Source organism: Podarcis vaucheri (assembly GCF_965113315.1).
Source record: "Podarcis vaucheri genome assembly, chromosome: 1".
In the NCBI taxonomy this organism is placed as follows: Eukaryota; Metazoa; Chordata; class Lepidosauria; order Squamata; family Lacertidae; genus Podarcis; species Podarcis vaucheri.
Genome location: NC_138759.1, coordinates 110061955 through 110082287, shown reverse-complemented (window position 1 = coordinate 110082287; position 20333 = coordinate 110061955). Strand labels below are relative to the sequence as shown.

General features: G+C 47.0%; 1 protein-coding gene across 6 annotated transcripts in view; it reads right to left on the bottom strand.

Annotated features, from left to right (window-relative positions):
* Positions 1-17511, bottom strand: part of TANK (TRAF family member associated NFKB activator) — a 38573-nt gene extending 21062 nt beyond the window's left edge. The window contains exons 1-3 of one of the 6 annotated variants that reach the window (XM_082198949.1): positions 17371-17511; positions 10137-10239; positions 4511-4672 (exon numbers count right to left, since the gene is read on the bottom strand). In XM_082198949.1, the coding sequence (XP_082055075.1) occupies positions 4511-4609 (99 nt within the window). In that variant the 5' untranslated portion in view covers positions 4610-4672; positions 10137-10239; positions 17371-17511. Of the gene's footprint in view, positions 1-4510; positions 4673-10136; positions 10240-14101; positions 14258-17370 lie in introns of those variants that run through there. The other 5 variants (XM_082198952.1, XM_082198947.1, XM_082198948.1 and 2 more) reach the window with 5 other exon arrangements.
* Positions 17512-20333: the final 2822 nt, after the last annotated feature.

The following is a 20333-nucleotide window of genomic DNA, read 5'->3' as shown; positions in this document are numbered from 1 at the left end:
GTAGTCATTTTGTGACGACAACAGGCTAACACAGGGAAGTACAACACCTGGCTTTGTCACAGCAGCTATGCTGCCTATAAAAAAGTTATCCCCTGTGCTATTGCTCTGGCTCTCCCTCTGTAGAAATTCCTATTTCCCTCCCTCTGCCTCTTTATTGATTTACTGCATTTTCATCCTTTCTTCAAGGACAGGCATATAGGATTTCATTCCACCAACATGTTCTCCTCACCACATCCCAGCGACGCAGGCCAACAGATATAGACTGGCCCAGGTTCACCCCGAGAGGCTCGTGGGCTGAATGCAGGCCGGTCTTCACAATTATCCAGCTCTAGTTTAGAAGTTAAGCCCTGTGCCATCACAGGGGTGTACTGTGATGCCAAGTTATTGCCAAGTAAAAAGTCTGCCCTCTTGCATGATCAAAAATATTTGCTTGGGACATAGGAAGTTTGTCTTACACTGAATTAGACCATTGGTCCATATAGCTCCGTATTTAACTACACTGATTGGTAGTGGCTGTAGTGGTTGGGAGTTACTCGTGCGTAATTCTGCTCCGTTTGAGCATTAGATTGCCTGGTTAAACCCTCCGGACTGCACAGCCCATCTCAGCGTGGCTGCCCTTAGTCACTCGTAGAATCTGTCTGTGGGCGTTTCTTAAAGCGCTGCCAACATAAGAGCTGTTTGACGCCCAATCGTCTCTGCCTCTCACTGCGCGGGAGTCTCCTGCGCAGGGTGGGCGTGGGCAGCGGGGTGCTTGGGCTCTCCTCACTAACTTCCAATGAAGAGTCCTGGAGCCCCTGCACCTCCCTGTCCCGTTGCTCTCCTGGATCCCTGGTGTTACACTTATTCTCTTCCCCTTCTTCCCGGCTGAGTCTCCCTCTAGCGCTTGGACCTTCCCCTGCAGAATCAGAGACCCTCTCCTTCTCCCATGCCTCTGATGGCAGTTCCCTGACAGTGGCTCTCCAGGATTCCTGACTGAGTTATCTCCCAGCTCTACTTTGAATTAAATGCCCCAGCCCTTCTCCAAAAGCTGGATAATGGAAACCCCATGATTTATTTAGCCACTTTCATTCTTCAGAGGGGGAGAAAAATACCCTTTCAAACCCCCAATACACCCAAGAGTCTCCCTACAGCCTGATTCAAAAGAAAGCACCAAACAGCTGTTGCTTCACCAACCCATTAAAAAGCCAAAGAGGTCAGCATTTTCCAGCAGCAAAGGGGACCTCAGGAAACAGAAGAAGAAGAAGAAAAAGTCACCAAGACCCAAATTGAAAATGTACAACAGCAATGTCTTGTCAACACTTCTGTACAGAGCACAGGCATGACAGCTAAAACAGACAGAAGAGAAGATGCTTTTGACAGCCAGCGTGCACAAATAATTCTTTTAGAGTCAGATGGCAGCAACAAGTTACCGACTAGAAGATATACTTGACAACCACACATCCCTCTACACCCAGCGCCATCTGGCTGAGATGACTCCGGCTTCTATACATGACACAGTTCCAATCGTCAAAGAGTAGCAAAACAAGCAGCCAATCAGCTACTTGCGGAATCAGCTATTGGCCACAAGCTGGAGGGTATGCCAACACAGAATCGAGAACATGGAGTAAAGGTGTGTGTGTGTGTTGGGGGAGAGAATAAGAATCAGAGCAAAGTCAACTTGTGTGGGTCATCTGAATTCCAAGTTTTCTATGGTTTGTTCCATAGTGTTTATGGTTCTGTACCCAATTTCGGAGGCCAATTGCCAAAGAAGCAGACTCCCTGCCTTGAGAATAAACCTGGTAAGACTGTGTTGAGTAAGCAGGCCAACAAACAGGATTTTTTATGGCGGGGCTGTGAATCATTATAGAATAACCAGAACATTAAAAAAAAGGTGGCCAAATAGATTTAAGGTTATTCACTTGTATTGGTGAAAAAAGTGGGATACTGAGGCAAACTTTTATCCCTTTTATCTCCATGAGGAGAAGAGATCAATTTTAAGGGGTTTTTTTAAAAAATAAAAAGGAATACAACCCTATCCCATTTTTTGAAAAATGAAAACTGAAAATTTAGGGGGGAGTGTGAACTATCCTGGCAGGGGACAGCTACCCACGGGCCTCACTCCAAGACTCCAACACTGTGAGTAAGCAGAGTTTGTACAAAACCCAACAGGGAAGCTTGCGTAAATTGGGAGGAAAGTGTCAGCACTCTTCTCCATTTAAGCCATCAAGTGATGAAGATCGCAAATGTGCTTTAACTACTGCAAGCACTTAGCCTTCAAGGCAAAGGAGACCTAGGTTCAAGTCCATGCTGGGTGACCTTGGGCCAGTCACTACCTCACAGGGTCAAACAGGGAGAGACACACACTACAGTGGTGCCCCGCAAGACGAATGCCTCGCAAGACGAAAGGGTTTTCCGTTTTGGAGGTGCTTCGCAAAACAAATTTCCTATGGGCTTGCTTCGCAAGACGAAAATGTATTGCGAGTTCCTGCGGGTTTTTTCCCCTCCCCCCCTTTTTCCCAAGCCGCTTATCAGCTGATCCTAAGCTGCTAAGCCGCTTAACAGCTGATCCGCTAAGCCGCTTATCAGCTGATCCGCTAAGCCGCTTATCAGCTGATCCGCTAAGCCGCTAAACCGCTTATCAGCTGATCCGCTAAGCCCGCTAATAGCGCTAATCCGCTAATGGGCTTGCTTCGCAAGACGAAAAAACCGCAAGACGAAGAGACTCGCGGAACGGATTCTTTTCTTCTTGCGAGGCACCACTGTGTCCTCCGGCCTGTCCTTAGGCCATTCACCAGCCTAGTGATGGGAAGGAGGGTGTAAATGAAAGCTGTTAAATGTGCTATAAATGTTAACTTTGAAAGTTGCAAAGCAAAACAACGACAGCCACATTTCAAGGGGAAGTCTGTGGGCACACTCCATATGTTCTCGACTCCCACCAGTCCTAGCCAGCATGGCCAATGGTTAGGGAGATGAGAATTCGAGTTCAGCAACATCTGGAGGGCCACAGGTCCCCAACCTTGTTTTAAGGGAACAAATATGTGTAGAGGACGGAGTGAAGATCTGATTTCCCTTAGTACAAGGGTGGGGAACCTCAGGTCCAGAGATCAAATGCAGCCTCTCAATTGGCTCTCAGAACTCTCCCCAGGGCCACAGCCCTCTCTGACCCTGTTTCACTCCCCGCCCAAGTGACTTTGTCTGGCTGGAATGTGTCTTGGGATGATGCCTCTCAACTGCCGGGAGAGGATGGAGAGGCCGTACATAGAAGCTAGCCTATTGGACGAAGGTAAATTGTTGCATTTGCTGCTCCGCCCACTTTAGCCTCTGGCCCCACCCACCACTGGCACACATTGAGGGGAAGGTTGCCCAGAAGGGAATGCGCGTCCCCATCCCTGCCTTAGCAGGCTCAGCCAATCGGAGCTCAGCCAATCCCAGAAGCGGCAAGAGTTGCTATCTCCTCAAGCATGACACTCTCTGCTTCTGGTGCAGCAAGCAGTCACACAGTCCACTGCTGTAGCTCTCAGCCATTTCAAGTCCGTAGGTTTTTCAATCTAAGTGCCAGGCCAATTCATCTCTGAGGATTCCTGGAAGGGACGCAGAGCATTAGTGCCGTGCATCTTGAAAATGCTTGCTGGGGTTGTTACAAAAGGCTCGCCAGCACATTCCTCCTCTTGTCGTCTTAATTATTCAGACAGGGTCTAAAAGTGCAGTCAGTTCCAAGCACCCAGAAGCCACAAATGGCTTCCTAGCCCAAAGTGCCTTACATGAAGGCAGTCTGGGGGGGGGGAATAAAGCTGGCTCTTTTTAACAATAAATGCTGGTGCTTTTTAAAAGCTTTTAAAATTCTGAATTTTATCAGAAAACGCTGTTTCTGATAGTTAGGAAGAGCTGGTCTGGCTTTTGGTTTAAGTAAGAATTTTTCAAGCCGCTTGGAATTTGGGGTTGCCGGCTGGTTAACTACCCAACAGCACAATCCAGCCAGAGAAAATCTTATTACTGGAGAAATTAAGCCCATGCTTAGCTGTCCCCCATGGAAACAAATGGGGTTAATTCACAACCCTTGGCATGGCATCCAAGCAATTTTTCTCTTTTGAAATAACGCACCAGCTATATTTAACACGAAAGTGGGGAAGTTCCAAACGACTGCTTCTTTTCGCACTTCCTCTTGCAAAAAGGAGGGACCCTATTTTACTTTGCTTCCGGCCAGGTACTGCCTGCTTTGGGGAGGGCAACCAGAGAAGCAGTATCTATAATATGCATTTCAAGGCCTCTCCACAGTTAAAAGCTGGTAACAACCTGCACCCCAGACAGCTGCAAAAACCTCCGTTTTATAGACAAGGGTAAACAAGCCGCATGGCACAATTTCACACCTGCAAGGAGCAGATCACCCCAGATAATTAACAGAATTTCCCTGGCGTTATCCAACTGTGTTGACCATTCCTCTTTGTGTGTGAAATCGGGAGTCGACTTTTCTTTGGGAGCCATCAGAAACATAATCTTAGCCTGTAGCGCTAGACATAAAACAGCCACGTACCTTTTGCTTCAGCTCTTTCACAGCGGAGTCTCTATCCATGCACGCCTGTCTGAAGGCTTCGTACGCCTTATTGAGCTGCTCTGCAATATTCTTATCCATGCTTCCTTCCAGCAGTGTCTCATCACTGAAGAAGTTACAAATGCAGCAGACCTGTCTGCGTTACTGGAAAAGGAAAGGAAAGCATTGGTTGCCTACACTGCAGTTTGGCCCAGAGCAAGGAGGACTTTCCCTCAAGCTACCCCAACACTCAGCTGTGACCCAATGTACACTTCGAACGCAGCATTAAGTCCTCCAGTGTCCACGATACTTTCTCCACAAATATAGAGAGACTCCAACACAACAGTCTTCGGTAAAAGCTACTACTAGGTTGCACCAGTTATTGACCAAAACTTTGCAGTTTGCCGTAGCCACAGACTATTGCTAGCTGCGAAACCAAATCCAATTATCTTTCCTCAGATCTAATACCAAACAAACAAGAACAGCTTCCAGAACATAATTAATTAAATGTGACAAATTTCTAATTTAAACAGAGTCAACTTTGGCACTAGCAGGCTTCTGCTCCCCCCCTCCACTTTTCTATTTATCATCTAAGGCAAACCATTATGATTATTTAAGGAACCTTTACCAATTTCTACAAGCTACAGAAGCTCGGATCCTTCAGAGGCAGACACATTCCCTTCTGCTGAGACTGCATTTTTTCCCCCAATTAAAAACAGGTTACTAAAAATAAGGATTTCTGCTAGTCGAAGAGATTTAGGCTGCGATTCCAGGCAAGTTTACCTGGAAGTAAGCCCTGCTGAGCTCAGTGAGACTTATTTCTGAGTAGGCCTCAGTAGTGGCTGGTATGAGAGGGCAGAGTCGCCTTTCCAACACTAGCATCTCTGTGGAGGGGCAGAGTTGGCAGTGAGGTCAGGGGCTGTGTGGGCACACTTGCAAAGTCAGTCTGGAGCACCTACCCACCCCAGTCTCACTAATGCCCCTCCCCAGCCTGGTCCTGATAAGCTGCAATGATTCCAGTGCTAGGTGGGCGGCTCTGACCTACCACACAAGCTGCTAAGGGTAGACATGCTTGGAACTGGATGTCTGCTCCGCCATCTTGCCTTCTTTTAACTACCTTTTCTTTTCTTAAAATAAATAAATAAATCCCCATCTGCACTATACATATAAAGCAGTGCTATACCACCTTAAACAGCTTTCCCCCAAAGAATCCTGGGAAATGAAGTTTGTCCAGGCAACTGAGAGTTGTTAGGAGACCCCTATTCTTTTCACAGAGCTACAATTCCCAGAGGGGTTTAAAAATCTCCCTAGGGAACTCTGAGGGGAATAACCTAACAAACTACCGTTCCCAGGATTATTTGGGGGAAGCCATGACTGTTAAAAGGGGTATGACGCTGCTTAAAATGTACTGTGCAGATGGAGCCAAAGAAAGACAAGTTCAGAATGAAGTCAAGGCTACACTATTAACTGGGAGTATATTCCGCTGGCAAATATATTCCCTGGCAAATAGATGGGGAAGAAATGGAGGCAGTGAGAGATTTTACTTTCTTGGGCTCCATGATCACTGCAGATGGTGACAGCAGCCAGGAAATTAAAAGACGCCTGCTTCTTGGGAGAAAAGCAATGACAAACCTAGACAGCATCTTAAAAAGTAGAGACATCACCTTGCCGACAAAGGTTCATATAGTTAAAGCTATGGTTTTCCCAGAAGTGATGTATAGAAGTGAAAGCTGGACCATAAAGAAGGCTGATCGCTGAAGAATTGATGCTTTTGAATTATGGTGCTGGAGGAGACTCTTGAGAGTCCCATGGACTGCAAGAAGATCAAACCTATCCATTCTGAAGGAAATCAGCCCTGAGTGCTCACTGGAAGGACAGATCCTGAAGCTGAGGCTCCAATACTTTGGCCACCTCATGAGAAGAGAAGACTCCCTGGAAAAGACCCTGATGTTGGGAAAGATGGAGGGCACAAGGAGAAGGGGACGACAGAGGATGAGATGGTTGGACAGTGTTCTTGAAGCTACCAGCATGAGTTTGACCAAACTGCGGGAGGCAGTGGAAGACAGGAGTGCCTGGCATGCTCTGTTCCATGGGGTCACGAAGAGTCGGACACGACTAAATGACTAAACAACAACAACAATATTCCACTGAACTCCGTGTGACTTATTTTTGAGTAGGCATCTATAGGATTGCCCTGTAAATGCTCTGCGTAGCAAGCAGATTATTTCACATGCAATTAACCTATTAGTATTTCAAAAGGTTTAGAAATGGCTTGCAATCAGGGTTCCTGGGCCATATAAGACCTGCCTCCAGGCAATGAATTATTTTACAAAAAAATAACCAAACCCAGAAACACCCCCTGCCATTTAAACCAAAATAATTTTTCTTATGTACAAGATGGCAAATGACTACTCAAATCTTGTGGACCTGTAAATCTTGCAGACTTCCTTGCCTGGCTGGAGTTGATGTGTGTATCTCATAACTAAAAGCCTAGCTTAGGAAATTGGCCAGGGATAAAACCTTCCTTAAGCTGTTCTTGGCGAAGTGAGCTTCTGTTGCTGAAGGGAGACAGAGGACAAGTCAGTTTCGCTCTTCCTGAGGAGCACGTGCCAGTTAAAAGCAAGGAACCAGCCAAACAAACAAACACCCACACAGGCAGAGTGATATTTCCTCAACTCTAAAGCTGCCTGCCCTAGAAGGTGAAGATGGGGGTTAGGTTGGATTGGATATTATCTCTCTAAATTATGTTGGGTCTCCTCTTGTGTGAAGCTATACATATATTAAACAAAACATCTACAGTGGTACCTGAGGTAGCGGAGTGTGTAACCTGAAGTGTATGTAACCTGAGGTACCACTGTACAGTAAAAAAAAATAAATCCATTATAATGAGACAGGTATACTGTAACTGCCTACCCGACATGATAAAATAAACCACATGCCCACACGTACATCTGAACAACAAAAGTAAAACACCCCAAAGTCAGGCCATTTTTACTGTCCAAATGCCTGGCAGAATAAAAACACGTTTGCCTGGCACCAGACTGTGGTGAGGCCGTTCCACAGTCTGGCATGGGGGCAAAGGCTATGGTTAGCAAACATTATTATAGCATCCTACCTTTCCTACCAAGGAACTCGGGGCAACTCAGCCACATTAGTAAAGCAAGAGGGGGAATGAGATAGAACCCGATGTTGGCAAGAATGTTAACCACTCCCTCCTCTGCCATGTGTTTGCGGATTTAGCATGAAGGGAGATGATGGTCAGAAGCTCTTCTTCCTATCAATGCCAAATATGCAGCCTTGGCATGATCCTAGGATCCAGTTGCTGGTGCGATTGTCCAAACACATCCCTAGTGACTTGCCAAAAGTCAACTAGCAATTTGCACGGAGACCTGCTGAATTACTTCACCCCAATTGTACCACACTACTCTGGGTACCACACCCAGGGCAGACCATGTTAATCTTACAGCACCGCTACCCCTGGATTGAGGAAGGCATGCTTCATTTTATCTTGCTACCGTTCTCTCCTGATGCTCTAGCAGCCAGTTTCCACACTCTGGTCAGATTTCGCAGCTTAGAATCCTAGAACTGTAGAGATAGAAGGGACCCCAAGGGTCATCTAGTTCAACCCCCTGCAAGGCAGGGACCTGACCAGGCAATGTTTGAGGGCAGCTATTTGTTTCACATATGTGGCCATTGTTGTCATGGTGCTTTTTTCCTGCAAACTCTGAGCATTCAAGTAAGGCAGAATCCAAATGCTTAGGCTACTGTGTCCATGCTTGTTGCCTTTAACACAGGGGTGAGAGCTCATCCTCTCCTAACACAAATGCAGAGCAAGGCATGGCATACAGGTTACTCAGGTAAGGAAGGTTACAAAACCGCCTAGGCTTGAGGCAGAATTACAGTGGTACCTCGGGTTAAAAACTTAATTCATTCTGGAGGTCCGTTCTTAACCCGAAACTGTTCTTAACCTGAAGCACCACTTTAGCTAATGGGGCCTCCCACTGCCGGAGCACGATTTCTGTTCTCATCCTGAAGCAAAGTTCTTAACTCGAGGTACTATTTCTGGGTTAGCAGAGTCTGTAACCTGAAGCATCTGTAACCCGAGGTACCACTGTAATGCTCTGCCTCCATCACTGAACACCAAGAGTTTTGACGTTAATGCATGCCCTGAAAGCACGCTCTTCCAACGAAAGATTTAAAAATTTCAGAAGAAAGAGAAAACACCGTTCTTTACTCATCACTCAAGTCACTACATATTGTTTCTCCCTGAAAGCTTCTGCACACAAAACAGTGGCGATGTCCCAAGACGTTTTGATGTCTGGAGTTCAAAAATACAAACAGGGCCCCCTTGGTGGTGAGAGCATCACCATTATCAGGTAGGACCAGCCTTGCTCATTCCTAGCATTCTTTTGGTATTATTAGAAAGTTAAATTTTAGGAAATCCTTTGGGAGTATGTGTGTGGGGGGGGGGGGAGAGAATCCTCAATCCAGGAGCAGCAACGGAGGATATGGTTTTAAAAACTACAGGTGGGCTTAGAACTTTAGCCCTATCTCAGGTGTTCTAATAAAGTTTTGATGAAGCACATGGGCGGGGGGCACTGTGAGGACAACCCGGCTAACTCATCTTCATATACTCTAACTATATTTTCTTCATGTTTTGGAACCATGATTTTCCACAGTTCTTAAGTGCACAGGGACCCTAGGGAGGAAGGTGATGAAAACAAAGACAGGAGTGGGCGGGGCTAGAGTTCTCATTCCTACACTCCCCACCCACCTCGTGCATTTAGTCGACACATTAGAACGCCCAACTGGAGCTTTCCTTTACAGTGGTACCTCAAGTTACATACATACACTTCAGGTTACAGACTTTGCTAACCCAGAAATATTACCTCGGGTTAAGAACTTTGCTTCAGGATGAGAACAGAAATCGTGATCCGGTGGCGTGGCAGCAGCTGCGGTGGGCCCCATTAGCTAAAGTGATACCTCAGGTTAAGAACAGTTTCAGGTTAAGAACGGACCTCCAGAACGAATTAAGTTCTTAACCTGAGGTTCTTTCTTTCTTTCTGGAAGTGAACAGTTTGGGTCAGCTCTATACATGTAAAAAGCATAATTTCAAAATCTCAAGTATCTTGATAAGTGTGCTGTGTTGTTTGCATACTTACATAATATACTTTGAAGCTTACTTTTTCACCTTTTCTGCAATTACACTGAAGATGCCTATGCACTGTTTAGCAAACTGTTGCAAGTTATGTCTTGCAGAATTTTTTTTTAAAATAAAACCAAGTGTCATGATTGGCTACAGTGAAGTTTAGAACCTGCTTTTCCAACCTCACTTACAAGGGAAAACAGAGAAACCAGTGGGTGGCCCAAATGCATGCATCTAATGTCTGGATTGAAAAACAATATTTTTTTGTTGACTTATTCCAAGGACAGCATTCAGTGGGATAGTCAACCTCAGGACGATCCTTAACGTTCTTTTAAAAACATTTCCTAAAACTCTGTTAGGGTTAGAGATGCTTCTGAGATGGACTGTGTTGCAAGAAATTAGATTTCTTGCAACACAAGGAAATACAAACAAAGCTTTAGGCAGACAAGTCTGCATTTCTTAAAGCATCAAATTGATACAGACCATTTGCAAACGCTCTGGCAGGAATAGCAAAAGTGATCTTGAACCATGTCATCTTCTCTCAGTGAGGTTTTTTCATAGTTCCCCTGGAATTAAGCTTTTGGTCCTGCAAGAAAGAAGTGCCAGAGGTTCAGATTCTCCATAGGAAGCTGCCTTACATGAATGGGGTTTGGATGAGGATGCCGGTCTCTTCCAGAACAGAGGAGTACCACTGGGACAATGGGCCTGTTTCTCTCTCCACTCTGGCTGGAGGCTTTAATACCCTCATCCCACCCCCTGAGAGGCACAATCCTCAGGCCACTTAGCTATGCCAACCTGGAGAAAGTTTAGAGAAGTGGAAGAACTGCCTCACCCACCACCACAACCACCTTCTGCCCTGGCCAGCAATGGTGGATCTTGCCACGTCACTCCTCCCCAGTCCCATGTTAGGACTGCTCTGTAAACGTGCACAGGGTTGCAGCCCGAGAGAGCAAACCTGTGCCTGTCTCCTCTAAGTCAACCCCACTGTTTTGCTCCCTGGAATGTGCATTTAGGATTGAAATCCTGTCAGCTGAATACGGAAGTTCAAGCCTGATCTTCTATTTACAACTTTTCATCAACATCACTGTAAATGTTTCCATAGCATGTTTTTCCTGTCCTCAGCTGGTGAAAAAACAAACAAAAAGCCCCTCCAATATAGAGTGAGGCATGCAGCCCCACTGATTTCAATAGGACTTAACCCCAAACTACTCTGCACAGGCTGCATCCTTAGGGAGACTCCGGACACCAGAGCTTGTGAGAAGAATGGAAATGTTAAAGAGACCCATGCTGCTGTTTTTGTACCTCACTGTGGAAAATGAGGCCTACTACATCTCACTACAGTCAACCTCACCCCCTTGCCAAAGCAAGACCGTGTAGCCAGCAGCAATCCAGGTCAGTGGGCATAGGGAAAAAAGAGAAAGCAATGATTGAAGCATGCCAACCCACTCAATATAAGGGAAGAAAAGCACTTCTAATCTGATCTTAATTATAGTGACCAGTTAGCCCCCAAACTAAATCAGGGGTAGGCAGAAGGTAGAACTTATCTACTAAATAATCTCTGGGTGATAAGCAAGGACTGATGACCTCAAGTTGTTCACAATAGTAGCAAAAAAACAAACAAACAAACAAACAAACTTTCCTTCTTTCACACCTTAAACTATGTACAGTGGTACCTCGGGTTAAGAACTTAATTAGTTCTGGAGGTCCGTTCTTAACCTGAAACTGTTCTTAACCTGAAGCACCACTTTAGCTAATGGGGCCTCCCGCTGCATGGAGCACGATTTCTGTTCTCATCCTGAAGCAAAGTTCTTAACCCGAGGTAATATAACTGGGTTAGCAGAGTCTGTAACCTGAAGCGTATATAACCTGAAGCGTATGTAACCCGAGGTACCACTGTATTTAATATTTTAGGTTATTTACTCCATTTATGTCACATCTTTCCTCCGAGGAACTCACGGTGGTGTACACGCTTCTCTTCCTCCCCATTTCATCCTCACAACACCCCTCTGAGGTAGGGTTAGGTTGAAAGGTAGCAACTGGCCCAAGATCACCTAGAACAGTGTTTCCCAACCGGTGTTCCGCGGCACACTAGTGTGCCGCCAGACGTTGCCTAGTGTGCCGTGGGAGGGAGGCGGGCGAGTCGGGCGGCGAGACGCGGGGCGGCGGCGGCGAGCAGCGGCCGCCCAGCGCGGGGCTCTCGCCGTCTGCCTGCCTGGCTGCCTGCCTGACGCGCAAACCCCCGGCGCAGGCGCCCCGCTTGTTGACACGGGAGGGGAGGGGGGAGAGGAAACGCTGCTGGTGTCGCTGCTCCTCGGCGGCGGCTCCTCCTCTCAGCCCGCCCTGCCTATATTTGCACCAATCCCCGCCCACTAAAGCATTCGCGCCTCCCAATGGGAAGCCTTGCCGGGCGGCGGGTGCTGCTGCCTGAGAGTTCTGAAGCCACGCCCACTTTCCCAGAGACTGGCGGTTCTGAGGGATCCAGGGCAGGGCCGGCGCGCGCGCGCTTCTTGCTGCCCGGGCGCTTGCTCTAATCCCGCCTTCCCTGGGAGGGAGGGATGGCGGTGGCCGCGAGCGTCCGGGGTGGGGCGCGCGCTGGCTCTCCCTGGCGGCCCCCGTGCCTGGCGTTCTATCAGTGCGCCTCCTCTCTCTTTCCCCACCCATCCTCCACGTGCTGCGCTCTAACCCGGAGTTAGAAGCAAATTAGAACACGCCCCCCGTGTGTGGTGTGTTTTTTGTGCTGCTCCTCTTTTTTTAGGGCTTTTTGGCGGCTTTTGGGACGGCGTCGAGGGGTGGCCGCCTCAGCTGCCGCCGTCCCTGAGTCCCTCGCTCTGCTGCCTCCTCCCACCCCGGCAAGGGGGAGGGAAAAAACTTTCACTTTTGTGCGTCCCTCCCGGCGTGACGCTGTGCGCTGACGTCACGGGGCGGGGCTTTAATGGTGGTGTGCCGCGAGATTTTTTTCCGGTAAACAGGTGTGCCGTTGCCCAAAAACGTTTGGGAAACACTGACCTAGAGAGCTTTGTGGGCGAGTCATGATTGGAAACCTGGCCTTCCAGGTCCCAACCGGACAGAGTTGGGGACTACAATGCAGTCAGCAGACCCCCCCCCCACTTGTCAGTCATTACCATGACATCAGGGGAGCCAACTTCAAATGAAAGATACTCAGGACGAATTCAGAATTCTTTCATTCTAAGTGTTTGTCTTTCGTCTTGCTAGTGGACCTGTCCACTTTTACAGTCTTCCACTCCGGATTCTAGTTCCAGTTGTGAGCGATAAGGTGAAGGAGAAAGGGGGATGGGAGGCACACTTGATGTCATCTGAGCTCACAAGAGATGAACGTGATTTTCTCACAGGGCTTTTGCACAAAACAGCCTCGAAAACAACCAACAGGAAGGGCACACACACATTTAAAAACCCAATTCCTTTTCTCTTACTTAAGGGGCCAACCCAGAACCCACCCAGTCCTTTCTTGTTCCAGGTGCAGCTGGCTCTGGACCAGGGACGAGGACTTATAAAAAATATTGGGGGGGCCGGGAAAGCTCGTGAAATGTAAATAAGCTCATGAATATGCAAATAAGCTCATGAATATGCAAATAAAGTGGCGCCGCCCCCTCGTGAGCGAATAGGGGAGAGCGTGCTGCTGCCTATTAATCAGCTCCGGAACAGCTGATATGCGGGAAACCTGGGGCTAGAGGCAGAAGCCCCCGCCCCCGGGGATTCCCCTGTTCTTGCGGGGGACGGCCGGGGCTCTCCAGCTAGGGCGCGCGGCTGGCTGGCTGGCTGGCTGGGGAGAGAGCAGGTGGGGAGGAGGCGGGGGACGGCGGCAAGGGCGCCCGAGATTATTGGGGGGGCTGAGCCCCCCCAAAAAAATTTTTGAGGGGGCTCAAGCCCCCTCAAGCCCCATGGAGTCGGCGCCTATGCTCTGGACAGAAACAGCCACCTAAACGCCTCCCTATCCCTCTGTTTGCATGCGTGTGTTTTCCTCCCTAGGCACTTCCGCCCTTCTAAGGAAATGCAAGAGCGACAGACGCACTGAAAGTAGCCCTTCAAACTTCTTCAGGCCGAGTTAGTGAGCAGAAAGACGCCGGGAAGTTTTTATTGGGGGGGGGGGGCGGCGCGCGGAGAAGAAAAATCAACACTAGTTAGGCGGCATTCCCTTGCACACTGAGTTTGGGAGCAGATCCCTCCGACTAAATCCAGGCTTACAAAAAGAAAAGGGGAAAGAGAAGTAAACAAGTTTATGATCGCGCCGTTTTGAGAAACGCACGCCAGCTTTTCTGAGATGCGGCTGAGCACCACACTTTTTTTGCTGCGGAAATGCTCGCAGAGGGTTAAAGGAGGGCAAGGGACAACTACAAAAAGAAGGTGAAGTATCTAGCAATAGCTGGTAACAGAGAGGAGAAGGGCGATCGCCCTCGTTTGCTTAGCCTGGGATACAGCGGGCTACTTACAAAGGCAAGGAAACTCACGGATTTCGCAGCCGCCTCCGCTCTGCTCGCCTCTCCAAGCGCCCGGGCGCAAAGCGGCGGCCCTGACGCGCAACCCAGGAACCACAATCCACTTCCTGCTGCCTTCCGCGGGCCATGTGACTGGGCGCGTAAAATTGCGCGCGGCGCCTCCGAGAGCGCCTTGCCCAAGCGGGGTCAGCGGGGTGAGGTCCCCGAGCCGGTCCCCGCCCGTCTAGGGCCGCCTCCTCTCCCCCCTTTCCACGGGCCAGATCCCCCGCCGCTGCTGCTGCTGCCTTCGCCCAAGAAAAAGAAGAGGGCGACTGCCTGGCTGCTCCTGGCCGCAGTCCGCACACCGCTGGCTGCTTTCCAGTCCTTTCCCTGCGTCTCCTCCCTTCTAGCTAAGTTCGTCGGACCCGATCCAAGCCCGCCTGGAAAGCGTGAAGGCGAAAGCGCCTTGTTTGCCCCCTTGCTCTTGAGTCAGGGGTGGACGCAGCCCAGGCGCTTCGTCCTTGGCTGTTGGCCCTGCTGGCCGGGGCAGATGGGAGTCTGAGTTCAATGACATCTGGAAGGTCCAGGTGTCTGGAAGTTCCCCTGCAGTGCTGTGCAGAGGAGAGCCTCCTAGTCTCAGTCCTAACTGATGCACCGTCCAATGGGGAACAGAGGAGAAGAAAAAAGAAGGGAGATGTGGGTTGGGGAACCAACACCTGGAAGCCACACATACCCACCCTTGCTATGTAGTGCAGAGATGTAATTATGCCCTGGTGGGATTTGAAACGGGGTTACTTGCTTGCTTCCTGCTCAGTTTTTGCTCCCCGCACCATCCTTGCAACTGTTTGACCAGCCAGATGAGTCTTGATTTGCCTCATTGCAACAGAGAGCTCACCAGAGCTCATACGGCCCAGTGACACTACTGCACTAGACTTCAGCAGGTGGGTTGGGACCCATTACTGGGCTACATCGTAATCCAAAATAGGTTGGAACATTAGCACTACCAACAGATGGTTTTTAAAAATTAATTAATGGGTTCCCAAATGCATGCACAATCCCCCATAATTGGCATAGTTTCTCTAGTTGTTTGAGAAAAGTTTTAAGACATTTCCTTCTTGGTGTCTTGACAGTAGCACATGGTGCTTTCTGTATAGTGGTACCTCGGGTTAAGAACTTAATTCGTTCTGGAGGTCCGTTCTTAACCTGAAACTGTTCTTAACCTGAGGTACCACTTTAGCTAATGGGGCCTCCTGTTGCAACCATGCCGCCGGAGCACGATTTCTGTTCTCATCCTGAAGTAAAGTTCTTAACCCGAGGTACTATTTCTGGGTTAGCGGCATCTGTAACCTGAAGCGTCTGTAACCCGAGGTACCACTGTATATATATATAAAAATACATTTGGGATGGAATTCATTAATAGCCCATCCTCTATCCACATTTTCAAACACTAGATGGCCCACATCAAGGGGATAAATGTCTCCTACCCCACAAAATTCTTCTGTCTAATAATGGTAACATCATCCATCTTACGTGAAGCAAAAATAAAATAATGTCCAACATTCTATCTAGTAAAATCCAGGTCCTAATCTAAACATTCATAATTCAGATACAGAGGTTTAGGCATGTGTTGTCTCTCTTATCAAGATCAATGGGAGTCCAAGGTACAGTGCAGCTTTAACTAGGTGGCATCCATAGTCAACTTACAGTATTTTTCCGTCTATAAGATGCCCCCATGTATAAGACGCCCCCTATTTTGGGGGACTCAGATTTAAGAAAATGGGGGGAGATGACCCCGTGTATAAGATGCCCCCTAATTTTTGACATTTTTTAGGAAAAAAACCTAGTCTTATACGCGGAAAAATATGGTACATGTTGACTTAGAAGTAAGTACCAAAGCAGTGGGTTTGTTTCAGGTGAAGTATGCATAGGAGTACAGTCTTACTTTAGTATGATGAATGTGAGTAAAGTGATGATTTCTTGCACTCATCTGTACCTGTCCACCACAGTATATAACAAAAATGGTTGGAATGATATAATTTAGGCCCTTATGATGCCAGATGATCGACAGGTTGGTGTTTCTGCCTAGCTGTCAAAATTAGCCCATAGGAGATAAAGATCCGGTGCTCTGGGCCAAAAAGGCTCCCCAATCCCAGCTGTAAGTGGTAGGACAAATCTCTAACTTGCTTCTTCCCACCAACGACTGAGCATAATCCACTGGCAAGTTCTCTTGTGCCAGCCCCCTTGTAACAATTGGGAGTAGTGCAATAAATCTGACAGTGCTTCCTGATGGGTTGTGCCTAGTATAATGTTACATCTGCATTAAAAGCTCAGTATTATTATAGATGTTCTCCTAGTACTAAATCACTGTAAAATATCATTACTAATCCTAGTCCAGGGATGTGCTGTTATTATGGGATGGGTTGTACTTCTCCATGACTGTTAAAATGTATGTGTTTTTAAAAAATGTTTCTTGAACGTAAGCAATTTATAGGACAGTTGTGCACACGTCAAGTACAGTGTTAGTGAGACCTCAACCACCAGCCACCTTAATTTTCCAGGGGTATCTCTATGTATAAATTATCATGTGAAAGTTTTATGTACATTTGTGTCACGGGCCTGGTCCTCTAGTTTTTTAAGTACCTAGCAAGACCCCTGTGCTCTAGTACTAAACTACCATAAGGCATCACCATAAAAACAGCACACAAATCATGTCCACAGTGTTATGCATGATTGTACCAGAATTGTGATGACTGAGCAGAACACATATATAAGTCTCAGTGCTAGAGGATGAGTAAAATTTGATGCCAATGGAGACCCACAGGAAGTTCATATTAGGAGGAGAAGGGATATATCCAATCTTAACAAAAACAATTACAACTTGTTTAAAGCAGAGAATGGATTTACCGGGGCAACCTATTGAATTTTAACATGCCATATTTGTGAGGCTGCTGTCAATGCACAGCCCCAGTTGTGTTTACTGAAAAGTAAATCCACTAAGTTCAATGGGACTTCCTTCCTAGTCAAATGTGTTTAAGACTGCAACCTCATTTTCGTAGCCTATGGGTGGGCACAAAGGTTAAGAATCAAAAGACGAGCCCAACTTTAATTACTTTAACAGAAGCACCAGATCAGTTAAAATTAATATTAGAATTATAGATCCCATGCCTTTTCTTCAAAATTGTGACTTGATACAAGGCAGCATACTGCTAACTTCACACCGTATATTTCAGCAGCACCAAACAGTCTTTGTTTATGGGTTATATACAAAGAAATATTTTGGTTACCTTGCACGTAATCTCTTGATGAACCTTTTAATTTTGCCTCCGTTCCTAATAATAACAAAGTAGATAATGTTCACAGAATCGGAAAGCTTTCTCCCCAGGAACTTAAGAAAAGTGCAACTCAGGCAGTGTCCTGTTTAGTTTATGACTGACGTTAGATGGGAACTTCCACTGAGAAATCCCCCACTTGAGAACTTCCTTGTATGTAGCCACAGACAGCCAATCATTATGAAACATGTTCTCTCTAAATGAGAATTTAAAGTGAAAACAAGCTGTAAGTAGATGACTCTAGACCAGGAAAGAATCTCATGCACTTCAGAAAGGCCACACATAACAGCAGTGCAGTAGTACAGAGGAATTACCCCACCCCCTAAATATATGTATTGTCAAAGTAATCACAATGCTCTCCAAATCAGACAACAGGGCAAATAATAATTATATATTAAGGTCAGATTCACATATTACATGTTAAAACCTGCAAGTACTTGTAGACGACATTTTGTGTGCTTAAAAAAATGGAATATATGATACTAAAAACCCTCGATGCAAACTTTTATTTCTTCAGTGCTATGTTTGCCAAGGGTTCGTTCACACATGCAAGTCTTCATTTGATGTTACAGCCAGCAAGTGATGAACATGAATGTGTGAATTACATTTCGTGGGAAATGGCACCTTTCCTTTAGCACATGTAAGACGGTGAAGGAGTTCTAAATTAACATAGTGAGAATAGCTCAGTTGGATATCCTGTATAGCTCAGTTGGTTAGTGTGTGGTGCTGATAGTGCCAAGGCTTCAAGTTTGATCCCTGAATGGCAGACGTTTTCAGCCTTTTTGAGTCCACAGCTCCCTTGACCAACGACATTCTTTCTGTGGCACCTTGTGGGGCTCAGGAGCCCAGTTATGTCACCCTTTGCCTGCAGAGCTGGCAGCCTCTCGCCTTTTTTTGAACGCCCTCCCATGTGGAGTGTTCCCTTGGCCTCCTCTCCTCTCCCTTCTCCTTGGGAGTCCTCTGGGCAGCCGCTGCTGCTGCCCTTGGTCTCTGAACTCCCCCACACCTCCTCACACTGCCCCATAGGGACATAGGATGTGTCTGTCAATTCCCAACAGCAAGGGCTGGTAGACTGGCTGGCTGGGCTTTTTCGCCTGCTTGCTTACTCTTAGGCCGCATCAGCTCCTGCAACCGGCACCCCCTAGCGAGCCCCAGAGGCACCACTCGCCTGGGGAGCTTGTAGCCAGGGCTGCTGCAACAAACAGTCGTGCAAGCCTTTGGGAGGCAGAGATGTGAGAGGGCATCAGAGGGAGGGAGGGAAGGAAAGGAAGAGGGACATAGGCCAGGGTGCCATGACACACTGGTTGAAAACCACTGCCATATGGGATAGCTGCATGTTGCTGCCTTGCAGGGGGTTGGACTAGATGATCCTCAAGGTCCCTTCCAACTCTACAATTCTATGGTATCTCAGGGTGGGGGAAAAGAGACTGTAAATGAAAACAAAGTCCACACTTTGCATTTTTTCTTTTTTTACCAACCCTTCAATCTGAGCACCTGGACGCAACTCCCAAATTGGTCAGTTCCGATATATAGTGCATTTGGATTTGTTAGACATTCTTGGTGGCATTTCAAAGTCAGACAATGCTCCTGCTCTTTATATTGTTGGGTATAGAAGGAGTCTTCCTTTGGAATTGTTTAAACATGTAAAATCTGTTTCTTTGAGATTTTTGAGTGGTTACTGCTTTTTTCTGTCTATTTGATTGCAACCGGATCATCGGGCCTACTGGCAATTGTTTAAATTGGCAGGCAGCCCAACATTGCAATTCTTTTGAAGATTTAGGGTTTGGAAAATAGCAAGTGTTTGGCTCTTCAGTGGTGGGTCTCCAGGATATGGTAATTTTCACCTTGCCTCTCCTGTCTCCTCTGCCGAAGATGTTTTCGCACATTAAAAGCCTCTCTTGCATGATTTGTGCATTTAAATGTCCATGTGGAGGAAAGCCATTTAAAAATCTAATATGCATCCTGGCCAATATAGACTTCAAATTTGCATTACAGTTCTGGGAAATGCAAAAGCCATTTAAGCCTCCTCTGTGTTTTGTTTTTGTTTTTTAAAGTGGGGGTGGGGAACCAGTAATAAGGTGGAGCACACTTTGAATAAGCCCTATATTGCTTCTAGAAGGTACTAATGCTTGGCCCTTTCCAGGGCACAGAAGATGCCTTATATGTTGCCATGGTTCAGAATTAGTCCCTGGAAGAAATCACCAAGACACCACTTTTAGCTAACAATGGAGATTGCAGTACACACATTATTTGAATGCACACATCATTTGAATGCTTATATATTGTACTGTTTTGTCAGCCAAATATATATACTGGCAACCCAAGCAGATGGCTGGGCTATAAATGTGGATATGGTGATGGTGATGATTAGTACAGTGGTACCTTGGTTTCCTTGGGAGAAAAGCAATGACAAACCTAGACAGCATCTTAAAAAGCAGGACATCAAAGGTCCTTATAGTGAAAGCTATGGTTTTCCCATTAGTGATGTATGGAAGTGAGAGCTGGACCATAAAGAAGGCTGATCGTCAAAGAATTGATGCTTTTGAATTATAGTGCTGGAGGAGACTCTTGAGAGTCCCATGGACTGCAAGAAGATCAAACCTATCCATTCTGAAGGAAATCAATCCTGAGTGCTCACTGGAAGGACAGATCCTGAAGTTGAGGCTCCAAGACTTTGGCCACCTCATGAGAAGAGAAGACTCCCTGGAAAAGACCCTGATGTTGGGAAAGATGGAGGGCACAAGGAGAAGGGGATGACAGAGGACGAGATGGTTGGACAGTGTTCTCAAAGCTACCAGCATGAGTTTGACCAAACTGCGGGAGGCAGTGGAAGACAGGAGTGCCTGGCATGCTCTGGTCCATGGGGTCACGAAGAGTCAGACACGACTAAATTATGACGACTTTAGTTTACGAACTTA